The sequence below is a fragment of the Syngnathus scovelli genome, chromosome 10 (genome assembly GCF_024217435.2).
Source record: "Syngnathus scovelli strain Florida chromosome 10, RoL_Ssco_1.2, whole genome shotgun sequence".
NCBI classification, from domain to species: domain Eukaryota; kingdom Metazoa; phylum Chordata; class Actinopteri; order Syngnathiformes; family Syngnathidae; genus Syngnathus; species Syngnathus scovelli.
Window position 1 is genome coordinate 7,774,249 of NC_090856.1, and position 22,592 is coordinate 7,796,840.

General features: G+C 42.1%; 2 protein-coding genes across 13 annotated transcripts; one reads left to right on the top strand and one right to left on the bottom strand.

Moving 5' to 3' along the window:
* Positions 1-17: 17 nt before the first annotated feature.
* Positions 18-5,449, bottom strand: LOC125975992 (serine/arginine-rich splicing factor 11). Of its 12 annotated transcripts, none has more exons than XM_049731916.2 (12): positions 5,138-5,449; positions 4,356-4,489; positions 2,193-2,302; positions 2,046-2,126; positions 1,919-1,965; positions 1,702-1,835; positions 1,554-1,635; positions 1,238-1,351; positions 1,055-1,141; positions 857-928; positions 609-783; positions 18-539 (listed from the first exon to the last, which is right to left on the bottom strand). In XM_049731916.2, the coding sequence occupies exons 1-12, from the start codon at positions 5,257-5,259 to the stop codon at positions 336-338; spliced, it is 1,362 nt and encodes a 453-aa protein (XP_049587873.1). In that variant the 5' UTR covers positions 5,260-5,449; the 3' UTR covers positions 18-335. The 12 variants fall into 12 exon arrangements, with proteins under 12 accessions (XP_049587873.1, XP_049587872.1, XP_049587884.1 ...); XM_049731915.2 differs by having other exon boundaries at positions 1,226-1,351; XM_049731927.2 differs by having other exon boundaries at positions 1,226-1,351; positions 4,356-4,446; positions 5,138-5,447.
* Positions 5,450-5,826: 377 nt separating this feature from the next.
* Positions 5,827-18,826, top strand: xxylt1 (xyloside xylosyltransferase 1). Its single transcript, XM_049731933.1, has 5 exons — positions 5,827-5,979; positions 6,674-7,272; positions 8,192-8,339; positions 11,321-11,453; positions 18,129-18,826. Exons 2-5 carry the CDS (start codon positions 6,754-6,756, stop codon positions 18,523-18,525), a joined length of 1,197 nt encoding a protein of 398 aa, XP_049587890.1. The 5' UTR covers positions 5,827-5,979; positions 6,674-6,753; the 3' UTR covers positions 18,526-18,826.
* Positions 18,827-22,592: the final 3,766 nt, after the last annotated feature.

Below are 22,592 nucleotides of genomic sequence, written 5' to 3' on the forward strand. Positions count from 1 at the left end.
ACACACACACAACATGGTGAAATTGCACCAGTTTTATTAGTTTCATTTTGTAAAACAAAACCATATTTCAGTGTTCACATATAAAGGACTGGAAATGAAAATGGAACTGGACATGTTATGGGAAATGCTGAATAGTGAGGAAGAAGAAGTATTTCATTGAAAACTGACATCAAGCACAAAAAGTACAAGAGAAGTCTTAAAATGATAACTGCATTATAGTCCTTCATCCTACACCTTTGTTTTGTTTACAGTTAATACCACATTGTACTTCAAATTATCAGGCACAGATACAGTAATAAATTGCCCACATTAAAAATACCCTGGAAATGGGGATCTTAGTCACTCATTTCCATGTCTTCCTGATGGTGATCATCTCCATTGAGTTTGGACTTTTTGGGAGCATGGCACTGGCTTCTCTCCATTATGTTGAGCCCTTTGGGTGATGAGGCGGAGTCCGAGTCACTCTTCCTCTCCTCATCCTCCTCCATGTCCTTTTCACTGCTGTAGCCCTGCTCCTCTTCGTCGTAATCCCGCGTTACCTGAAAACAAAAGGCCTTCAAGTCACAAGGTTCTGCTGCTCAAATAAAAATTAAATCGGCCTCACAAACCTTCACATCGCCTTTGTCGCTATCTGACTTGCGGTCGTGGTCTCGCTCTTTGTCTTTGCTCTTCTTTTTACTGGATGAACGTTCCCTCTGCTCTCTACCTTGGTCCCTGTGTTCTCTCCGCTCTCTCTCTCGTTCCTTCTCACGATCCTTGTCCTTCTTCTTCTCCTTCTTGTGCCTTCACGCACGCACAGCCACAGTGTTATTCATCTGTCAGGCTAGTTAAAATGAAAACACTCCTGACAGCTCACCGTCTGGGTGATGGAGACCTAGTTAAGCGTTTTTTAGAGGACCTGGATCCACTGCGACTTCGCCTGTGCCTCCTGAAACATTATTTGAAAAATTAAAGAACAAAAAGAATCGATGACTTTAACAATCTGACAGATGAACAGCTCTCCATTGTTTCTTGCTGACTCCACTGAACCCCCATGACACATGGTAGTCCTTACCGGTTGACACTGCGAGACCTCCTCGCACTGCTGTAACTCTTGGGTGGCGTCTTTGACCTCTTCTTGGACTTTTCCTCCTTCCTGTCCCTGTATGCACAAAAGTCAACATCATGTCAACACAAACTGTTTTAGCCACGGGGAGCACGGTGTGGGAGTGCTTATTATATCTACCGCAAGGCCAACCTGGATCTGCTGCGACGGCCTCTGTCTCGGGAGTGAGACTTCCTCCTCCGTGGGCTTTTAGACTTCCTTCTGGTCCTTGAATGGGATCTCCTCCGAGACCTGCTGTGGGAGCGTCTGACAGAAAAAGAATATTTCATTCAGTCAGTCAGAACACATTTGAATGCTCATGTCATGTTATCACAGGCTTGGTGAGACATGTTGGGTTGCTATTTTTTTTTTTTTTCCCCCCAGATCAGGGACATCCCACATATGAAAGAGTAGCATTTTCTTGCCACCAAAGATAGCTGTGGATTGGATGATAAGAAAATGTTTTTACCGGTGTCTTGAGCGAGATCTGGAGCGTCTCCGTCGTGACCGGGACCGGGACCGAGAGTGTTTGCGTTTGTTATCTTTCTTACCTAAAAAAACCCCAGAATACTTGTAGACAGAATGTTTTTCTCCTAAATGTAATTGTCGAAACCCACTTCCTGGTTCGATGGCGGCAGAAATGAGGGATTGAGCCTCTCGAACTCGTTTCATGGCCTCCTCGATTTCCTTGTTTGAGCCGTCATTCTTCAAGCCAGGATTTATGTTCAGTCCAGCTGCAAGTGGACTCAACCTGGAATGGGCAACATTACAGACGTTTTAATATTCAAACAAATGAAATATATTTTTAAAAAAAACGTCCCACTGGTTTCTTACTTTGGATCCATAGACTGCATGAGCTTCAGGAAGTCTGCAGAAAGGGCCTAAAACCGACACAACATTGTGATAAGATAAAATGCATTACTTTGCTTCACACACACTTGGATGACAACTGTTGATTGACCTGGGGGTTCATGTTAGGTCCCGCTATTCCCATTGCAGCAATCTGCTCCAAATTGGGCGCTCCAAATGGGGTTCCTCCCATCTGAAACATGAAGCACATTTTATTATTTCAAATGCTAAGCAGCAGCCGTCTAGGATTCAAACTCACAGAAGCCAGAGGATTGGGTGTTGGAAGAAGGCCCGCCCCAGGCATCATTCCCGCCACGGCGTTGGCCGGAGCCAGCAGCGACATAGCTTTTGATTCATCAGGAATGACTCCTGGAAAAAGATGCGGCGGTTTTAGCAGAAACAAACCGGTTAACACGCACAACTTTCACAAACAAGACTTGCAGACAATCCACCAGTTTAACTGCTCTGGAGCAAGGACCAATACAAATGCACATGTCGGTAAATCTTAATCCCTGACTTGTTGCTCTTTTGTCAATATGACTGTAGGATTAGCAAATAGGAGTTGAATAGTCACAATTATACACTGTGTTCAACACTGCCAAGATTTGATCACCTGTACTTGTTTTCTAAGTCATGAACCAAACGTAAGCAAGCACAGCCGGTTGTCCCGTGGGATGTGCTCTCAACTTTCATTAGGTGTTTTATGAACAAGCGACTCGCGCCGGCTGCTTCGCTTCGCTATAAAGCACACAGAAACATTGAGATACAGAAAACAAAGTTTGTGACTTGGGTGTGAACAGGGGAACATTTCAACAGCACTTACCAATACACAAACAGGAAAGGCTTATACATATTACCTTTTCTGGGCAAGTACCAATAACAGGTATCGATACTCATACCAGTCACTATTATTAGAATACTATAGGGAACAGGTGTCAAACTCAAGGCCCGGGGGCCAGATACGGCCCGCCACATCATTTTATGTGGCCCGCGAAGACAAATTGTTCATCAAATTCGTGTGTCATTACTAGAATGGTAAATTGTCTTCACTTTTAATATCTTTTTTTTTTTTAATATTTGACCAGTTTTTACTCGATTTGAAAACAAGTTATTTGTCAGTTTGTTTTGTAGCTTTTAATGTATATAATATGAGGTGCTCATACATTTATTTGTGTTGACAGTCATAATGGCCCTCTGAAAGAAGCTATGACTACAATGCGGCCTGCGAAAAAAATGAGTTTGACACCCCTGCTATAGGGTACTATAGTAACACAACCTACTTCAACGTCAATGAGATACAACACTTCTCGGTTTTGGCTACACTAAACAATATCTGGAAAGAAAGAAAGAAAGAAAGAAAGAAAGAAAGAAAGAAAGAAAGAAAGAAAGAAAGAAAGAAAGAAAGAAAGAAAGAAAGAAAGAAAGAAAGAAAGAAAGAAAGATGTGCCCAAAGCTGGAAGAAGAACAGTCAATTTAAAATGAGAAGCTCTTATGGAGAAGATCAATCCATGGTTGTGCAATCTGAAAACAGTAAATGTTTTTTTTTTTCTCCTCCATCAGACAATTTCATATTGTAAAAGGGAGACACGCGCATACACATACACTCACTCACACACGCATAGGTGCACAGCAACAACAGAACAGACACTTGGGAAACAGGATAAGGCTGCGTAGGACAAAACGCTTGGTGGCATTTGCAGCAGGGCCTGGTATATAGAGCTGGCTGAACCAGGAAAAAGAACTGTAAAACACAATGACAAAAAAGAAACACCACTGTTAAAATGGGAGAGACACTCCACCCTTTCAGAGTTACGTGTCGAGACGCTCAGGTAAAACAAATTACTATGGGTTAATTAGTGCATTCAAATTGCTCTATTTGGGATGTATCTGAATATTACACTTGGGCAAATTCTGCACATGCACACGGTTGTAGGGATGCCTTATTCGATTTGGTGACAAGTATCTTGATAAGCCTTAATGCTAGTCTTGTAAACATTTGCGTAGCTCTAGCTAAGAGAATATTCATTGAATAGAGAAAAACAAGATTAGAGGGAGAGAGAGAGACACACAAGAGGGGCTTGCAAGCCTGGTGCCATTTTTTTCTAATCTCCCGATGGCAGTAGAGGACCACTTTCAGCCAGCAAGGAAGGGGCTCTCTGCAATTGACTTGTCCACTATGAAAACCACAACACAAATAACAGAGAGAGAAGTTTACAGCTAGAAACAAATTGACAGAAATTCACATTTTCCTAATGCCAAGTAAATCCTTAGTAACACCTCAGACTGTTCGTTAGCGAGGTCTGATTTGTCACAAAAGAAAAGAAAACGAGCACACAATGGTCACTGTGATTGTGTTTGCAAATCGTCACATACAAATCATGTGATCTAAGTTCAGCAGCCAGAGAAGGAAGCCGACACCAACCTTCTGCAAACGGCACTACGATCAAGGCCCGGTCCACGAAGACGGTGTTGGTCAAGTGCTGGGAGACGCCCACCGACTCAGACTCAAGGAACTTTACAAAACACACACGTGAAGTCACAGGCAAGGGAGAGTCACTGGAAGAAAACACACATATGTTGTGCACAGCATACAAACATGGACAACCAGATAAGGCGTCTTCTTAACTCAAGGCAGTCGCCTCAATGGACAAACGGGCTCTAAAGTTGATGAGACAGAATGTGTCCTTATGGGAAAAAAAACAAAAAAAGAGTTTTGCTTGCAAGAGTGAGGAAAGTGTATATAGATACAAAATAAAACCAAGACTGAATTATATAGAATAAAAAAGATTGTTAGTCTATATACGTATAATGACGTACTGGTGAGTTATAATCACGGTTATCATTTGGATAATATATTTGGTAATTATAAAAGAAACAAATTAAGAAAAATAAAAATAATTTTCTCCTCAGTTGTATTGGATCATGCAGATGTACCTAATGCGTCCAGTGCGTTTTAGATGAGTTATACTACATTTAGAAACAGTATATTTATAATTATTATAGAAAGCAATTTCAAATAAAATAGCTAAATAATAAAGACTAAAATAGAAGAAAATTAAATTGTTCATGAAAAATTAGGTTGCACCCGTACAATAAACTGTGGTTCCGATTAGATGAGATAGAGCTGCGGGTACGTGATATGCATTAGCGTTAGCTTCCAACGGGGCCTGCTGAACCATCAGAAGCTTCTCCAAAGATACTCACTCGGGTGGAAAGAGTTTGAGTTCCTCTATGTTTCCCAAAAAGCCGAAGAGAGTCCTCATTTGTTCCGAGGTTGTGCTTGGTGAGACATTTGTCACCTGAATGACGTGCGTGCAGGAATTCATCTCGGGCGAATTTTAATCAAGCCTGTGGCGCTAAATGCAAGTAATAAACCGAGGTAGCGTTAATGGGTTAAACAAGCATTGCGTGTATACAAAAAGTAACATAAGGTTCTAGAAGAGATCATATATCACGGCCGAGACAAAAGATGATGCGCAGAAAGCTGCAGCAACGATGACGAATGCTGCGTTCGGGTACAGTGAAAAAGACCGTAATTTAGACTTGTATGCAAATATTTCTCATGGAACGAATCTAATATAATTTGTTGTTTGTATTCGATTTGATTTATTGAATATAAAATGTATTTAACGCGCTCCCTAGACTGGGGTCGCGTGACGGTTCTGCTGTTCACATTCTTTGTTGTTGATTTATTAAAATTATGACAATCGTTTTTCCACTGTGGTCAGCTTATGTGTATTTTAAACATTAGCATCTTGTAATACAAATATAATACTTATTTTTATTTTTACATTAAAAAATAGATTAAAATTAAAAGAAGCACCGTGCTTGTTCTTTTTTTCTCGAATCATCAGTTGCCTAACCGATGTTTGTTTTTCCAATGTATTTCAACGCAACATGAAACGGAATGCAGATGGAGCTATGTGGGCGTGGTCAAATGTTACCTCATCTGCTAGCTTGCTGCTGTTGCTAAATACCGTACCACTCAAAATGTAGCCCTGCAGGACGCGATTGTTTTTCTTTATTATTATTATTTTGGCAACAAGGTATGTCCATTTGCTTCACATATCTCAATAATTGCATGTGTTACACGTGAGTTTTTCTTGAGTTTGCCAACCATGCGGAGCGCGGTAGCTTGCTGACTCTCTTTTCGAACTGATAAAGCTGCTGTAAATGTTGCTTCTTGGTTTAATAAAGGAATGTATTGATTGATTAATTGATTGTGATGATTGATGGTGCTCAATGGAGCCAGTCTATCAACAGGTCACTCCATGTTTTTGATGCCATGGTAAAATTGTATCGCTTTGTACCATATGCACTTTGTCCTATTTATTAATCAGCTGCAATCTGACAATTTGTTCACTGTGTCACGTATTCATATTAAGACACAAGTTTCAGCTTCCTATTTGAGGTTGGCAATGCATGAAAAAACAAATTGATAGCGTAAGATCATACTAAAACAGCACAGACGAGTCACCTTGAAAGCCTCTTAAACGAATCCCTTTCTTACACGAATCCCTTTTTGCTTCTCATAGCCCCTTCCACTCTGTTACACCTGTAGCAATAGATTAAGATATCGTTTTGTTAAAGAAAAGAAGCATGGAATAAGTGTTTTTTTAAATGTTTTCTCGCAGAGATTTGTATCATTTGAAACCCTTCATTTATAAGCATACAAACAGTGTGTGAATTTGTCATCAGTGTTGTCTTAACTAGATTTAATTGTGCGTGTTTGTTTTTCAGAACCAAAGAGAAATGCTGATCAACAAAAAACTTTGATCAACAAAAACAGTTTTCCATTTTTCTGACATGAGTGTGCAGACATGCACATCCTAAAACGAGCATACATGCTCATGGCCAGAGTTAGTATGTTCAGATCCCTTCAGTTTTTGCTGATCCTAGCCTCTGTTCTGGCTGTGGTGACGTTCTATTACTTTGGCTCAGAGAATCAGAACTTCTCCAGTACCACCAAGAGGATGAAGCTGTCTCAGGCTAGCCGCAAGAACAATGGAAATAATGCAGACTTGTCGGTGGATACCAGGTTCTCCCAACTTGACGGATCCAGGGAGAAGGAAACGTCAGGGAGTGATGCTTTTCCATCCAGAAAGACTGGCGACAAGACTTTGGACCAACACTTCAATGTTCTCATGATGTTCACTAAAGTGGACAAAAACCGCGGCCTCCAGGACAAGTTCAAGGTGGCCATGTTGTCTATGGTAAAGTATGCACAGTTCTTGGAAGGAGAGGTGTTGGTGCTTCATTTTGTGAGTGATTCAGCCAGTAAAGCACTGGGAGAAAAGATGCTTCGGGAATTTCTCACCAATGCAACATTCAAGTTTGAGGTAAGCACAGCATCCAGAAACAGTTTTATTTTCTCATCATCACAGTAACAGCAACAACAGTTTTGCAATAACATTTTTGCACAACATGTATTTAGGTGCTTTTGTTAATGTTGAGTGTTAAACCATTTTTTAAATTTTTTGTCTCAATAGTTAAGGCCAGCTCTTCCGATTTAAAATTTTCAAGCGCTTACGTTACATTTTGATATCCCAGTAGAGGGCACTGTTGGCTAGATAACATCGTACTCGTGCTGGGATGGATACAAACTTCTTGTGTTGCAAGGCGGAAAAAAACAAGGACACTCACTGCCTCTTGCATGTCCTGTTTTCCTTTGTCTGTGTCTACATGCAAAACAGCACACACAATTTTCCACTTTGAAGCAAAAGTACATCTCTCAAATCCATTAAGGATTAGATGCAAGCAACTTGAAAACATCCACAATGCATGAGTTCTTGGAAAGGGGAAATTTTATTTGAATACTTGGTGCCACTTTTGAGTACTACATAGAGCCCCATTTACAAACGCCAGATGACTGCAGTTGCGGACCATCTCCTTCCTTTAGCTCAGAGGTTTTTAAAGTGTGGTGTGAGTACCACAAGTGGTCCGCAGGTTCGAGATGTGGGGGACAAGCGGTACAGAAAATGGGTGGATGGATAAAACATGCAAATTGACGTAGAATGGAGATTGTAATTTCTTTGCATGAGCGGGTTTACTTATATCAACCGACCCAATACTCATTTACTCACATTTTTTTTTTTTACTTTTCAAATACAGTGCATTGTCTATGTACAAATTAGTTGTATTTAACTTTTAAGTACAGTATATTAAATAAATCACATTATTCATTGTTCTCTGAGATTCATTTGATTGCAGAAATAATTCTTTGTAGTTTTTCTTCTGAAACCGTTCTCATTGTGTTAGGTGTTGTTCCATGATGTGGAAGCCCTTACTCACAAGCTGTTCCCAATTGTGGAAGCCTTGCAGAAGCATTTCAGTGCTGGCTCCTGGGCTTATTACAGCGATGCCATCTTCTTCTTGTCTGTAGCCATGCATCACATCTTGCCCAAAGGTAAGTCGCAACATGTGCATTAGTGACATTGACTGCAAAATGTTTGTCTACTTGCTCATAAGGAATGATTGTTTGGGTAAAATGTGTGTAAAAAAACCCTAAAACTTCAGGCATCTCTTAGCACTCATAAAAATAGATATTGCTTACGGGGTATCTATTGTCACTTTAGACACAAAACACATGGATTAATAAGTGACACTAACAATGGAAAATTGATCTCCACACCGAGATGAGCACTTTGCGAGGACCCTTGCAGATGACACTCATTATGCCAGAGAAAATTATGCAGCTGCCAGACTTCATCATGTGACCGCTTTCATAACATCTTCAAAATGATCAGTTGAAGAGGTATCCAAAAGCTTATTTTTAGCTGGCATGAGTTTACTTTACAAAATAGAAATTCGTCACGATGCATAACTAGATTCCAAGGAAACAGTTTTCATTTTCCGTGCATCCCCTCTGGAGAAAAAAGCATGCAAGGACTTGTTACAGTATCATTCTCTATTTTCCATTTTATGATCATTTGCTTTTTCACTCACCTTGCAGATATAATTGCAGTTAAACATCTCATTGCTAAGCCTTCTTAAAATGTTTGTCTGATCTGTGAACCAATCAATATATTTTAGACCAAATGCAAGTCATGTGAGTTGGTCCCCACCATCATTCAATTAGCGTTTAGTCAGACTGAAACTTGTGGAAACAACACAGTCAGCCTATCCATCTGTATTTTTTTTTTTATACCACTTATTGTGTGTGGAATCACAGGTAGCTGGAGACCTTGGACTGGTTGGCAGTCAATTACACCAGACACATAGAAACAGACAACCTTTCACACATTCTCTAATGGCACCCAGAAAACAGGATGATCAATTATTTACATGCAATTTAGAGCTTTTATCTGTATTTAATTGCCGTTGCATAGAAGAGACAAAAGATCTTCAAATGACAGGTTTTGTAATATAAAAGATAAGACCGGACTTTTTATGGAGTGTAAGAATTTAAATAATGTGGTTGAACACTCTCTTATGCCTCTGGATGGAGCTTTGTCACTTTAATAGGGCACTGCTTCTTGATTATAGCCTATTGAAAATCAGATTAAAAAAATACCTTCAAATTAGAAATGTAATTCATGTGAAAAGTATCTTTGATGTGTGTGATTACGCACGTGTTTCTGCAAAGTTGTGTTGGCAAAAACAGAAAACAACGACCCACAATGAATAGGCTTTAAGTACTCACATCAGGGGGGACATTAGGGCCTAATGAGATTGACCTACATTCTTGCTGAAAAAAAAGTGTCCTTAGATAACAGTGTGCCTTTTGTTTTGCAGCCAATTTAGGTGTCGCTACGTAGTGCTATCACCTCCGACCAGAGCCTTCAGCGCACTCTGTGCTTCTTTAATCACGTTATTCATCCAATAAAACGTCAGCGTTGCCACAGCAGGCATTACAACACAAGAATAGCAAAGACTTGTAATTCCTTTTTATTCTGTTTTGTTCCGTAGCGGTCTCAAATACATACACCAAAAAAAAAAAAAGAACAAGCCTAGAGTTTATCATCCGTTGGATGTAGCGAAATTATTATTTTTAAAAAATCAATCAATGCAACAACAAAAAACGTCAATTCATCCAATCTCTGAACCGCTTATCCCTTGCAATTCAATTTAGCGCCTTGCTGCATGACTCAAGGTCATAACCGTAAAAGCCGTGTTATTCTGATTGACGGCAGACGTGGATGAGACAAGCAGTTGATGGAATTGGGTGGATGTCAGGCCGACTACAGTTTTCTTCTCCCCTGTACAACAAAAAACTCCTGAGAAAAAAAAAATACAGCTTAGCTCTACTGTCACTCTTGTGCCAAGTCCAGCATCCAACATCAAAGCTACCTCATCGCTGTGTTGTTACGATTGAATAACCACTTCCTATCCCATTCTTACGAGTTAAGCTGTGTTAGTACAAGCCATCAGAGCTCATCATTAGTCTCTGTTGTAATCGTGCACAATGGCATTGTGATGTGCAGCTAGCTTCCTTGTTTGGAGAGCGTGGAAAACAGGTTGTTGTGCTCTTTTCCGCTCATTTGGATTCCACATTTGAAATGTATCAGAAAAGGCGTAAAGATGCATTTGAAATCATTGCTACAAGTTGTCCCCCATTGAAGCAACCTTCCCTTGAATTGTCTACAGCAGGGGTGTCAAACTCTTTTTTTTTTTTTTTTTTTTTTTGGGCGGGTCGCATTGTAGTCATAGCTTCTTTCGACTGTCAACCCAAATAAATGTATAAGCACCTCATATTATATACAGTAAAAGCTACAAAGCAAACTGACAAATAACTCGTTTTAAATCAGACGAGTAAAAACTGGTCAAATATTTAAAAAAAGAGATATTATTAAAAGTCAAGACAATTTGCAATTCGAGTAATGACACACGAATTTGATGCACAATTTGTCTTCGCGGGGCACATAAAATGATGTGGTGGGTCATATCTGGCCCCCGGGCCTTGAGTTTGACACCTGTGGTTTACAGAAAATTGATGCTTTCTCTCCCACATTTTCATGGAGTCCTGGAAATCTTCTGAGCTCCTGCACAACTGCTCAATAATTATGGGATCTCCATAACACCAATACTGACTATTTCTCAATTCATTACCATGCCAACCAGAAAAACATAGGAAATTGAAACAATGACCAGATGAGATTTGAATATCCTGGATACATTATAGTCACAAACAAGCTACCGTGTTCACCCTGATGCTAGAAAAAGCTCACCTTGAGGTTTGTTTTTTTTAATGCTTACCTGACCTTTTTATTTATTTGCACATTTTCACGGCATTTCCTCTTTGAGGTCTTGTGTTCACTGTTCTGATGACTGTTTTATGTAACATCTTTAACTCCCCCACATAGGCTCCTATTTCCTGAATGGTTTGCTTGTGTTTGCACAGCTGCTCAAAAGTCGTACACGTTGTGATTATTTTTTTCCTTCTTTCAGATTTGACACGCATTGTGCAACTTGACATCGATTTGAAGTACAGGACCAACATCAGGGATCTCTTCCAGGAATTTGACCGCTTCCCACCAGGAGCCGTACTCGGCATCGTCAGGGAAATGCAGCCAGTGTACAGGTATCGCACGTCACTCAATATAGCATATTTGCTTTGTCAAGGAAACATAATTGGAAATATGTAGCAATCGCTTCCTGTAGCCCGACTGGCTTTATGGAGCTCATTTACATAATTTTCAAGCTTGCGGCCATTCAAGAGGCTGTAGTGTTTGTCAAGATTTGAATTATTATTAGAACGTACCCGTGAATGGGAAACACTCATGTGAAAATTTTGCATATTCAGCAGTTTGAGAACTGAGATGTTATTCGCTATCATATTAGTCTTATTTTGACTTCAGCATTTTTCAAATAGGACTGACATTTTAATTTTTTTTTTCATATATATATTTTTTTTTATAGGTGTGTTTAATGCCATTGGTATTTGTCAAATTAAAGTATCTGATGGCAAAGGAGGGTTGGTTCCTCAGGTGTTTGCTCATGAAGGCCCACCGTATTTCTTCCTGAGCTGCTACTGGCGTGATGTTGGCCTGCTCTTTTATTCTCGGGAGATTACTGTGAAGTTGGCAGAGAGACGCTTCTAATCAGCAAAGGCTTTGTTGCCATATTGTGAATCATGCCTGTCCTCTGTCCCTTTTGTTCCCTTTCTGGAGTAAATTAACAATCTGCTCACTGCTCTCTAACCTGATAATCAGCCACATATGGATTAGGATTTTTTTTCATGCTTGCTAACTGTTGTCAAATAATCTATTTGTATCTTTTGTATGTTTGGCTTGTTTGCATTTCTTCCCATGAAAATCTGTCCTATTTCTCGGACCCCCTCAAGGAAAAATTGTAGCTCCGCCAGTGACACAAAATACCTTTTCTTTAAAAAAAAAAAAGTCATTGTACTGTATTTTAATCTATATATCTATATATCTATATATCTATATATATCTATATATATCTATATATATATATATATATATATATATATATATATATATATATATATATATACAGAGAAAGTTTTACATATAAACAGAATGACTTCTCAAGTCAAAATCCATCCATCCAGGTTTTGATCATCGTTGTCAAAGACACAACAGACTATTTAACTATAAACATTAAACATGCGTGGCAAAATGGGTGTTGATGGGGAAGAAGTCACAGTTATAAATAGTGATGTTTTTGGTATTGATGTGTGTCTCTCTAGCATACAGCTGAATTATCTCCCATCCACTTCTTCTCCTATACATTTAACACTCAAAAAAACCAGCTCCATCACACAGAGGCTAAATATTGTGTCAGTATCTTTGCGGCCCGTGTTTGATAACCGAGTCTAGTAAGGACAACCCTATTCCTGCAAGTAAAGTTTCTGAAGGAAATTGAAGTGTCCGCAGAAGTACGTAGCCCACGTCATGGAGGATATTACTTGTCTGTCTGCCATTGCATAAGCAATGTCATACAAAATGCGTTACATAATGACACTTCATTAGGAATTTAGGGCTGTGCAATTAATTGAAATTCAATTACAATTACGTTTACATGATTACCAAATTGGCTTAATCGTAAGAAAAATGATTACTAATATGCATTAATAACCAATGCACAATTAAGATACAAGAAAGTCGTTCTTGAATTTATACAGTACTTTTGCATTGTCATAAAAAGTATTTGGTCCCTTAAGGAACTTATACAATTATTGTGTTTCAAAGAAATTTCTCTTAATATTTTTTTACATGTTAATTTTTTTCTTGATTTGTACCAATAAAATATTTTTTGGACTAATCATGATTTCAATTATTACCAAAATAATTGATATTCATATTTTTCCATAATCGAGCAGTCCTAATTGTAAGTATTATGTAGACAAAAATCCGTGGATCAGGATTAATGTCATTTCTAACTTAATTATCTTGTCTTTGCAGTTCATTGAATAGAATATACAGTAGGCTGAAAAGGATTTGAAATATAGCCAACATGACCATTGAGTATGTACTGGCAGGCCATAGTGTGTGTGTCCTCTCATCTGGAGAACTTTCCTGTTATGAACTGCGAGCTCCCACTCCTATTGGGTGCTAATGGAAAGAAAGAGCATTTTCAGGACAATGCTTCCTCTCGCTATTCAGACCACATCCTGAAGTTCAGTTCAATTTAGATTTGGGGAAAAAAAAAGCTTTATGTCTTCACACTACAGCTCCATTTACAGCTGCAAAATGGTTATTTCAATGATCTATTAATCGGTCGATTTATTATTTTGATGAATCAGATTTTTAAAATGCATCTTTTGATTTCCATCCCTTCATTCAAAAGCAGGAAACTATGTCACGTTGACAGTGTAGAAAATACACAAACTTGTTCCAATCGTAACTATTCTGTTTAAAGTTTATTCTCATGACTATTTGACCAATTTCACCCGGGTTAAGATCACGGATGAAAGAAATTTCTATTATTGTTTACTGACTGAGCCTGCTGTGAATGTGTCGCAGGGCACGTACACGCATTTTAACACGACTCTGCGGGGATTTAAACAGCGGACAAGCTACAGCTGCTGGATGGCGGTCATTAATAGAAACAAGTCATGACTCAGACAAAATTATTTTCCCACTTGATTCCATCAACTCCTTCCCATGGGCTCACCACCTGTGGGAGGGGCCGAAGGGGTCGGGTGCAATGTGAGCTGGGCGGCAGCCAAATGCGGGGACCTTGGCGGTCTGATCCCCGGCTGCAGAAGCTGGCTCTTGGGACATGGAATGTCACCTCTCTGGCTGGAAAGGAGCCCGAGCTGGTGTGTGAGGCAGAAAGATTCCGACTAGATATAGTCGGACTAGCCTCCACACACAGTTTGGGTTCCGGAACAAGCCCTCTCGAGAGGGGCTGGACTCTCTTCCACTCTGGAGTTGCCCACGGTGAGAGGCGTCGAGCAGGTGTGGGTATACTTATTGCCCCCCGGCTGGGCGCCTGCACATTGGGGTTCACCCCGGTGAACGAGAGGGTAGCCTCCCTCCGCCTTCGGGTGGGGGGACGGGTCCTGACTGTTGTTTGTGTCTATGCACCAAACAGCAGCTCAGAGTACCCACCCTTCTTGGGGTCCCTGGAGGAAGTGCTGGATAGCGCTCCTTCTGGGGACTCTATCGTTCTACTGGGTGACTTCAATGCTCACGTGGGCAATGACAGTGAGACCTGGAAGGGCGTGATTGGGAGGAACGGCCCCCCTGATCTGAACCCGAGCGGTGTTCTATTGTTGGACTTCTGTGCTCGACACGGATTTTCAATAATGAACACCATGTTCAAACATAAGGGTGTCCATGTGTGCACTTGGCACCAGGACACCCTAGGCCGCAGTTCGATGATCGACTTTGTAGTCGTGTCATCGGATTTGCGGCCGCATGTTTTGGACACTCGGGTGAAGAGAGGGGCGGAGCTGTCAACTGATCACCACCTGGTGGTGGGTTGGCTCCGATGGTGGGGGAAGATGCCGGTCCGACCTGGCAGACCCAAACGCTCTGTGAGGGTCTGCTGGGAACGTCTGGCAGAATCTCCTGTCAGGAAGAGCTTCAACTCCCACCTCCGGCAGAGCTTTTCCCACGTCCCGGGGGAGGCGGGGGACATTGAGTCTGAGTGGACCATGTTCCGCGCCTCCATTGTTGAGGCGGCCGACCGGAGCTGTGGCCGTAAGGTCGTTGGTGCCTGTCGTGGCGGCAACCCCCGAACCCGCTGGTGGACACCGGCGGTAAGGGATGCCGTCAAGCTGAAGAAGGAGTCCTATCGGGCCGTTTTGGCCTGCGGGACTCCGGAGGCAGCTGACAGGTACCGGATGGCCAAGCGGAACGCGGCTTCGGCGGTTGCTGAGGCAAAAACCCGGGCGTGGGAGGAGTTCGGTGAGGCCATGGAGAATGACTTTCGGACGGCTTCGAGGAAATTCTGGTCCACCATCCGGCGTCTCAGGAGGGGGAAGCAGTGCAACGTCAACACTGTTTACAGTGGGGATGGCGTGCTGCTGACCTCGACTCGGGACGTCGTGAGTCGGTGGGGAGAATACTTCGAAGACCTCCTCAATTCCACCTACACGCCTTCCATTGAGGAAGCAGGGCCTAGAGACTCTGAGGCGGATTCTCCAATCTATGGGGTCGAAGTCACTGAGGTAGTTAAAAAACTCCTCGGTGGCAAGGCCCCGGGGGTGGATGAGATCCGCCCAGAGTTCTTAAAGGCTCTGGATGTTGTGGGGCTGTCATGGCTGACACGCCTCTACAACGTTGCGTGGACATCGGGGACAGTGCCTCTGGATTGGCAGACTGGGGTGGTGGTTCCCCTCTTTAAGAAGGGGGACCGGAGGGTGTGTTCCAATTACAGGGGAATCACACTCCTCAGCCTCCCTGGTAAGGTCTATTCAGGGGTGCTGGAGAGGAGGGTCCGTCGGGAGGTCGAACCTCGGATTCAGGAGGAGCAGTGTGGCTTTCGTCCTGGCCGTGGAACAGTGGACCAGCTCTACACCCTCGGCAGGATCCTCGAGGGTGCATGGGAGTTTGCCCAACCAGTCCACATGTGTTTTGTGGACTTGGAGAAGGCGTTCGACCGTGTCCCTCGGGAGGTTCTGTGGAGGGTGCTTCGGGAGTACGGGGTGCCGAGCCAACTGATAAGGGCGGTTCGGTCCCTGTATCACCGATGCCAGAGTCTGGTCCGCATTTCCGGCAGTAAGTCGGATTCGTTCCCAGTGAGGGTTGGACTCCGCCAAGGCTGCCCTTTGTCACCGATTCTGTTCATAATTTTTATGGACAGAATTTCTAGGCGCAGCCGAGGCGTTGAGGGGGTCCGGTTTGGGGACCTCAGCATCGCGTCTCTGCTTTTTGCAGATGACGTGGTGCTGTTGGCTTCTTCAGGCCGTGATCTCCAGCTCTCGCTGGAACGGTTCGCAGCCGAGTGTGAAGCGGTTGGGATGAGGGTCAGCACCTCCAAATCCGAGTCCATGGTCCTCGATCGGAAAAGGGTGGAATGCCCTCTCCGGATCGGGGATGAGATCCTGCCCCAAGTGGAGGAGTTCAAGTATCTTGGAGTCTTGTTCACGAGTGAGGGGAGGATGGAGCGTGAGATCGACAGGCGGATCGGTGCAGCGTCGGCAGTAATGCGGACCCTGTACCGGTCCGTTGTGGTGAAGAGAGAGCTGAGCCAAAAGGCAAAGCTCTCAATTTACCGGTCGATTTACGCTCCTACCCTCACCTATGGTCACGAGCTATGGGTCGTGACCGAAAGAACGAGATCTCGGATACAAGCGGCCGAAATGAGTTTTCTCCGCAGGATGTCCGGGCTCTCCCTTAGAGATAGGGTGAGAAGCTCGGTCATCCGGGAGAGACTCGGAGTAGAGTCGCTACTCCTCCACGTTGAGAGGAGCCAGATGAGGTGGCTCGGGCATCTTATCAGGATGCCTCCTGGACGCCTCCCTGGGGAGGTGTTCCGGGCATGTCCCACCGGTAGGAGACCCCGGGGACGACCCAGGACGCGCTGGAGAGACTATGTCTCTCAGCTGGCCTGGGAACGCCTTGGGATCCCCCGGGATGAGCTGGATGAAGTGGCTGGGGAGAGGGAAGTCTGGGAGTCCCTCCTGAAGCTGTTGCCCCCGCGACCCGACCCCGGATAAGCGGAAGAAGATGGATGGATGGATGGATGGATGGATGGATTCCATCAACTCCTAATAGGTTTTGCATGCTTCATTCTGCAGTAAGTTAATAAAACAGGCCATTCTGCAAGAAGTTTCTCTTCATTGTCGGTTGCCATGGGCATAAAAGAGAGAAACTTGTGTTTGGCCCTCACCCTGCCCTAACGATCAAGCCAACCAAGACCTGTGAGGTCGGGATGCAGTTCACATCCAAACAACAGCTCTGGAAGGCTTTTTTGACACACTGGAAAGAAATTCAAGCAAAAGCTGTCTAGAAACTCACAAGCTTTGGATTGTAAATCTAGTTTTCAAATAAGAGGTCAAATGTTAAAATGCAACTTGACTTGTTAGATGTTTTGGCAGAAAACAAAATACAACCTCTTGTATAGAATCTCACAAACTTCTTGTTTTCAAATAAGAGGTCAAATGTTAAAATGCAACTTAACTTGTTTCGGCAGAAAGCAAAATACAACCTCCTAGGGCTAAAAATTTGGGAAATTGTGAAATTTGTTTAAAAAATTATTTGAATATTATGCTCAGTGCTATAGTCTATAAAAATCTGAGAAAAATGTCATTTGCCTTATAATTTGGAACACATCAGTCACCATTAAATATTAGGTAACATCTACCCTATGACTTTTCAATTCCATTGAATAAAACTTGCCTTTGGAATAAAATAATATTTTGAAAACCCACAGGTCAACTAGGCATACCAATGGTTATTCAATGAGGCTGTGTGTGTGTGGGGGGGGTTCTTTTACCAGCGTCAGTGGTGGTATGTTGGCACCGAATGCTGCTGTGCTGGCATGGCACTCTTGGACCTGCGAGCTTCCTGTTATTTGCCCACTGGGCTGTTTGTTCAGCAGATGGCATACGAAGAGAGTTGCTGCTCAGTTTCATGAATCCAGTCGAACAAACGAATTCTTAAAATAAACAGCTCATTGTTAAATTGTTGAATCATAACTTTATTGACAAATGTGTCATCGCTCTTTCCTCTTTCCTAACCTTTTCTTGTTTATTGCCGCATTGACAAAACAAATATATGTAGTTTCTAGTATTTGTATTGCATTACCCCGCATACAGACATCTCCTCTTCGCACACAGACACACATTCTGGCAGTACCGCAAGGAAAACCCTCAAACCAGAGTGGGTGACCCCCCGCCCGAAGGTCTCCCCGGCTTCAACAGTGGCGTGATGTTACTGGACTTGGCTGCGATGAGGGCCTCCGATCTCTACAACCAACTACTGGATAAGCGAAATGTGACCAAGCTAGCTGAAAAATACAGCATCAAGGGCCACCTTGGGGACCAAGACTTCTTCACTGTGATCAGCATGGAGCACCCAGAACTGTTTTACAGCCTGGCCTGTGGTTGGAACCGGCAACTGTGTACCTGGTGGAGGGACCATGGCTACAGAGATGTCTTTGAGTTGTATTATCAGTGTGATGGACCCATCTATATCTACCATGGGAACTGTAACACCTCCATACCAGATGATTAAATACAGATGATAAAAATGCAGTATTGTTTAATATAATTGAAGACTTTCCCCCTCACAAATCACCAATGGATTTGTCATAACAGACTCTCTGCCCTTTGCTGGTCGATGGGCTGCTAAGACCTTTTTCCTTTTCCTGGTAACTTGCACCAATGTCTCTGTAGACTAATCATGCAAACTCAGATTCAAACTGCTTGTTATTGTTATGTTTTCCTCACATTCAGTCCTTTTTTGTCAGCTTCTGCCTTTCGTTTACTGGCAAATATTAACTGTGACCCAAATAAAACCACTGACCCACTTTTGAGCAGACTCTCAGATTAAAATGTATGTCAGCACTTGATATTCATCACGTAAGTGTGTGATGTGGTGGCCGGTGAAGGTTCAGCATTAAGTCTCGCTACCAAATATTCGTGAAAAGAAAGTATTCAGATTAATACATTTCACATAATTTAACCCCAAAGCTGATCAATATTACTGTTCTTTTCTAAGAGGCTCAAATGTGAACTCTTGATTGCACTTTATTGTAATGTCATGCTAACTTTTGCTTTTTTTTTTTTTTTTAAAGCATCGGTTCACTTCATCTTCGGGGTAACTAAAAAAGACTGTGACCTTTTATGCAGTTTCAAAAGAGTTTCAGATACTCAATGATTCTATATCTTGCAAAAGTGGGGGGCTACTGATGAAATTATTAAAGACCATACCACTATAGTTTCAGCCAGAGGTGTCAAATCCAGGTCCAGAAAGTAAAAATCCCGCCACAATTTGCCTTTACCCATACGTACTTCTAATTAACCGGGCCGGTAATCAATCTCCGAGAGCTAGCTCGTTCACCGTCTGTTTAATTAAACTCACCTTTGGCTAAAGGCAAACTCTGGCAGGACCTGGAATTGACCACTGTGGTTTCACCAGATTGTATCGTGGTGCGCTTGTCAACACATGCGTTCAAATGCATTTCAAAACCTTTGTACAAAACTATGTATGTCAGTGTGACATACATACAAGAGCTGACCTATTTCTGTCACTCCCTCAGAAAAATAACAGGCAGGATCTTGGATTGTCAGGTTGCTGATATTTCGAATGATCTATAAACTTGAGCTTCTTGAGGGACAATGACAGGAAATTGTATTTCCCCCGGTTATATCTGATTATTTTCATTGAGACAATCGCACAGTTTTGACAGTATGTCTCTTGGCTGGTCAGTCAGCCAGCCTTCAAAATAGCATTTTATAGTCCCTTTTTTCTGTTGTACTGAAAAGCTGGATCAATGACAGTTTATTCTGTAGGACTCAGTAGGGAGTCCCATCACAGCTACTTTCGTGAAATCTTTCAATGTCACTTCTTTTGGCTCACACTGGGTGAGACCAAGAATGGATAACATCAGTCTCGTGGAGCCTCTCATAGCCATTTACAATACTGAAACAACAAATACAGTAAACTCTAACTGACTGCTCTAACTGAATGCTAATAAATATGGGATGGATGTCAATCTCCCCTTTGTATTTCCGAAGCTGCGTTTACTCCATCTTGAATAAGAGGAACCTGCCCAAGTTTTGCTTTAAGGCACAAAGATGACATATAATGAAAGGCTGCATAATCCAGTCGAGTAAAATAGATGACCTTGATAATAATGGCCAAACCACAGGAAACCTGTTTCCCAACACAAAGAAGACAGGAATTGGATTAGACTGTCTCCAGACATAATACCGACTTTTATTGACAAAATGTGAATTCACAATGCCTTTGTGGGAGATGGAAACTGTGAGCACTGACCAGGGAAACCGACCCACATAATGTATCATTCCATCTCGCTGGAATTAGATCTCTAAATTGCCCTACTTCAGACCCCACAGGAAGAATTTACATTTACATCTTTGACAAATTACTCTTGTCTGCTGGTTCCCACTAAGCATTTATGTTATGCCAGTTAATTAAGTTTGATTATTGCATTATGGAAATACAGCAACTCAAATAAAACAGTTTGCTTGACAATTTCGATTTTACCCAACATCATGAGCTATCCGTTTCGAAGCAACTCAGTTGAGAACCGATATGATCTGAGTTATGTGTTTGTTTGAAACCAAATGACACCGTGACATTACCGTGTTGTCAGTGGCTGACAAACTTTAAACGTGTGTCTGTGTAGGAGTGAAACCAGGGGTGAGCAAACTACAACTTGCAGTCGCTACTAAAGAGTCCTATAATAATTCTATGATTATTATACAATAATAGATGGTCTTTATTTATTCCGAGCACACTCAAAGAACTTTTTTATTTAAAGCATAGTATATCATTTTCATCTGGTTTTGAACACATTCGGTTTTAGGCCCACATTTCGTTTATCATTGTACCATGATTTCTGAGAACCACCCAGATTTGTATTCTTACTCACTCCATATGTTGCTTGTAATTTGATTTAATTTGTACCATGCTTTCTGAGAACCACCCAGATGTGTATTCTGACTCACTCCATACATTGCTTGTAATTTGAGCAAGTCATTCAGGAAAGAGGAGAGAATGGCTTGTAAGACATTTCATTCCAATTATATCCGTTCATTATGTTTATCGTTGTGTGAGGTCAAATGCAACAGAAGTGGGTCAGTGTGCTACAGTCCATGCAACAGGGCAGCTGCACAGTATCTCCTGTGGTGATTAAGAGCCACCCATACTGCGTCAAAGCATCTATTATGAAGGGTTAAACGCTTTAAAACAGGATGTGCTGATGTCACTAGTAGAGGATCTGCGTAGGTCACACAGATTGAACATTATTGTGAGTGTTGGAGTTGGGCATGAATTGAAATGGAATTATTTCCACTCCTCTGCAAATGGCCAATCGAAGCAAGGCCTGACTTCACCTTCAATGATTACAAGTTGACCTAATTTTGCCGCATCCATTCGATTCTGCAGCTCCAGACTACAATATTTGGGCCATTGCGAATCAATACGCAATAAGTCGGTCATAGGAAAAAGATCTACACTTTATTGGAAGACTTTTCCGCGGAGAAAAGATATCATCAAAATTAGCTGTGCTTCACAATTTGTGTCTTGTGATACAATATCAGATTTTTTTTATCATTTTTATTTTGAGAAACTGTGGCGCCACCCCGTCACTAATATGCCATAGTTTTAATTTTCCCATAAATATTGTGACAAATTGATTACCGATACTATCATATTGACAAGAATGAATAATTTAATATGTAATTGCATCTCAATTATAGGCATCATTGCTTGAACATAGCCTAAGAATATTTGTGTATTTGTTTTGGGTCTATCTGCATGATACAAAACAGGCATCCCATCACAGATTGCGGGCATTACTCAACACACCCTTTTTCTATTTTCAGCTACCACCTTGTGTGCACATGTGCACAGTTGTGTGTGTCGTGTGTGTGTCGTGTGTGTGTGTCCTCATTCCTTGGCCCAGATGGCTGGTTTCCACACTGTGTCTCTGCTAGAGTGCTACTAATGAATCATTAGCACTTGAGGTATGCAAGTCAAATAATCACAGCTATGGTGCACATTCTGTCCTCAGCCTGATTATACAGACAACCGGAGGTTCGATTTAGGAGGACACTCGTTGATATTAGCCTTTGTGTTCAATTCAGTGCATGAATAATGAAAAAGGAAAGAATAAATGAGTCCTCTGACAAATGATCAGAATTGTTATCAATCTTCTAAAGAGAATGATGATGAGCTGATCATTTGAATCGGGTGTCCATACATCGCCGTTGTATACATGTGCATCTGCATCTCAGCAGAAATGCCAGGGCCAATTTTTCTTGTACCACTCCAGACCCTGATTACATCTCACACAGGGTGAGGATGCGTTTAAATTCAGAAGTGGCGGTCGAGTGATAAATCATCTTCCGCCCATCCCATTTCTCTTCCAACTTGAGTTTAAATTGTCTGGCACCATTGAATAGTTGGGTCGCAGCACTCTGTGGGAGTCTCAATCTGTTGTCTAACTGTGGCCGCGCACGTGAGGAATTTGGGACACACGCTGCTCACATTTAAAGGTGGACACGAGGTCCCCGTGGGTCTCCTGAAAAGCTCCAGAGAATGTGCGTGTG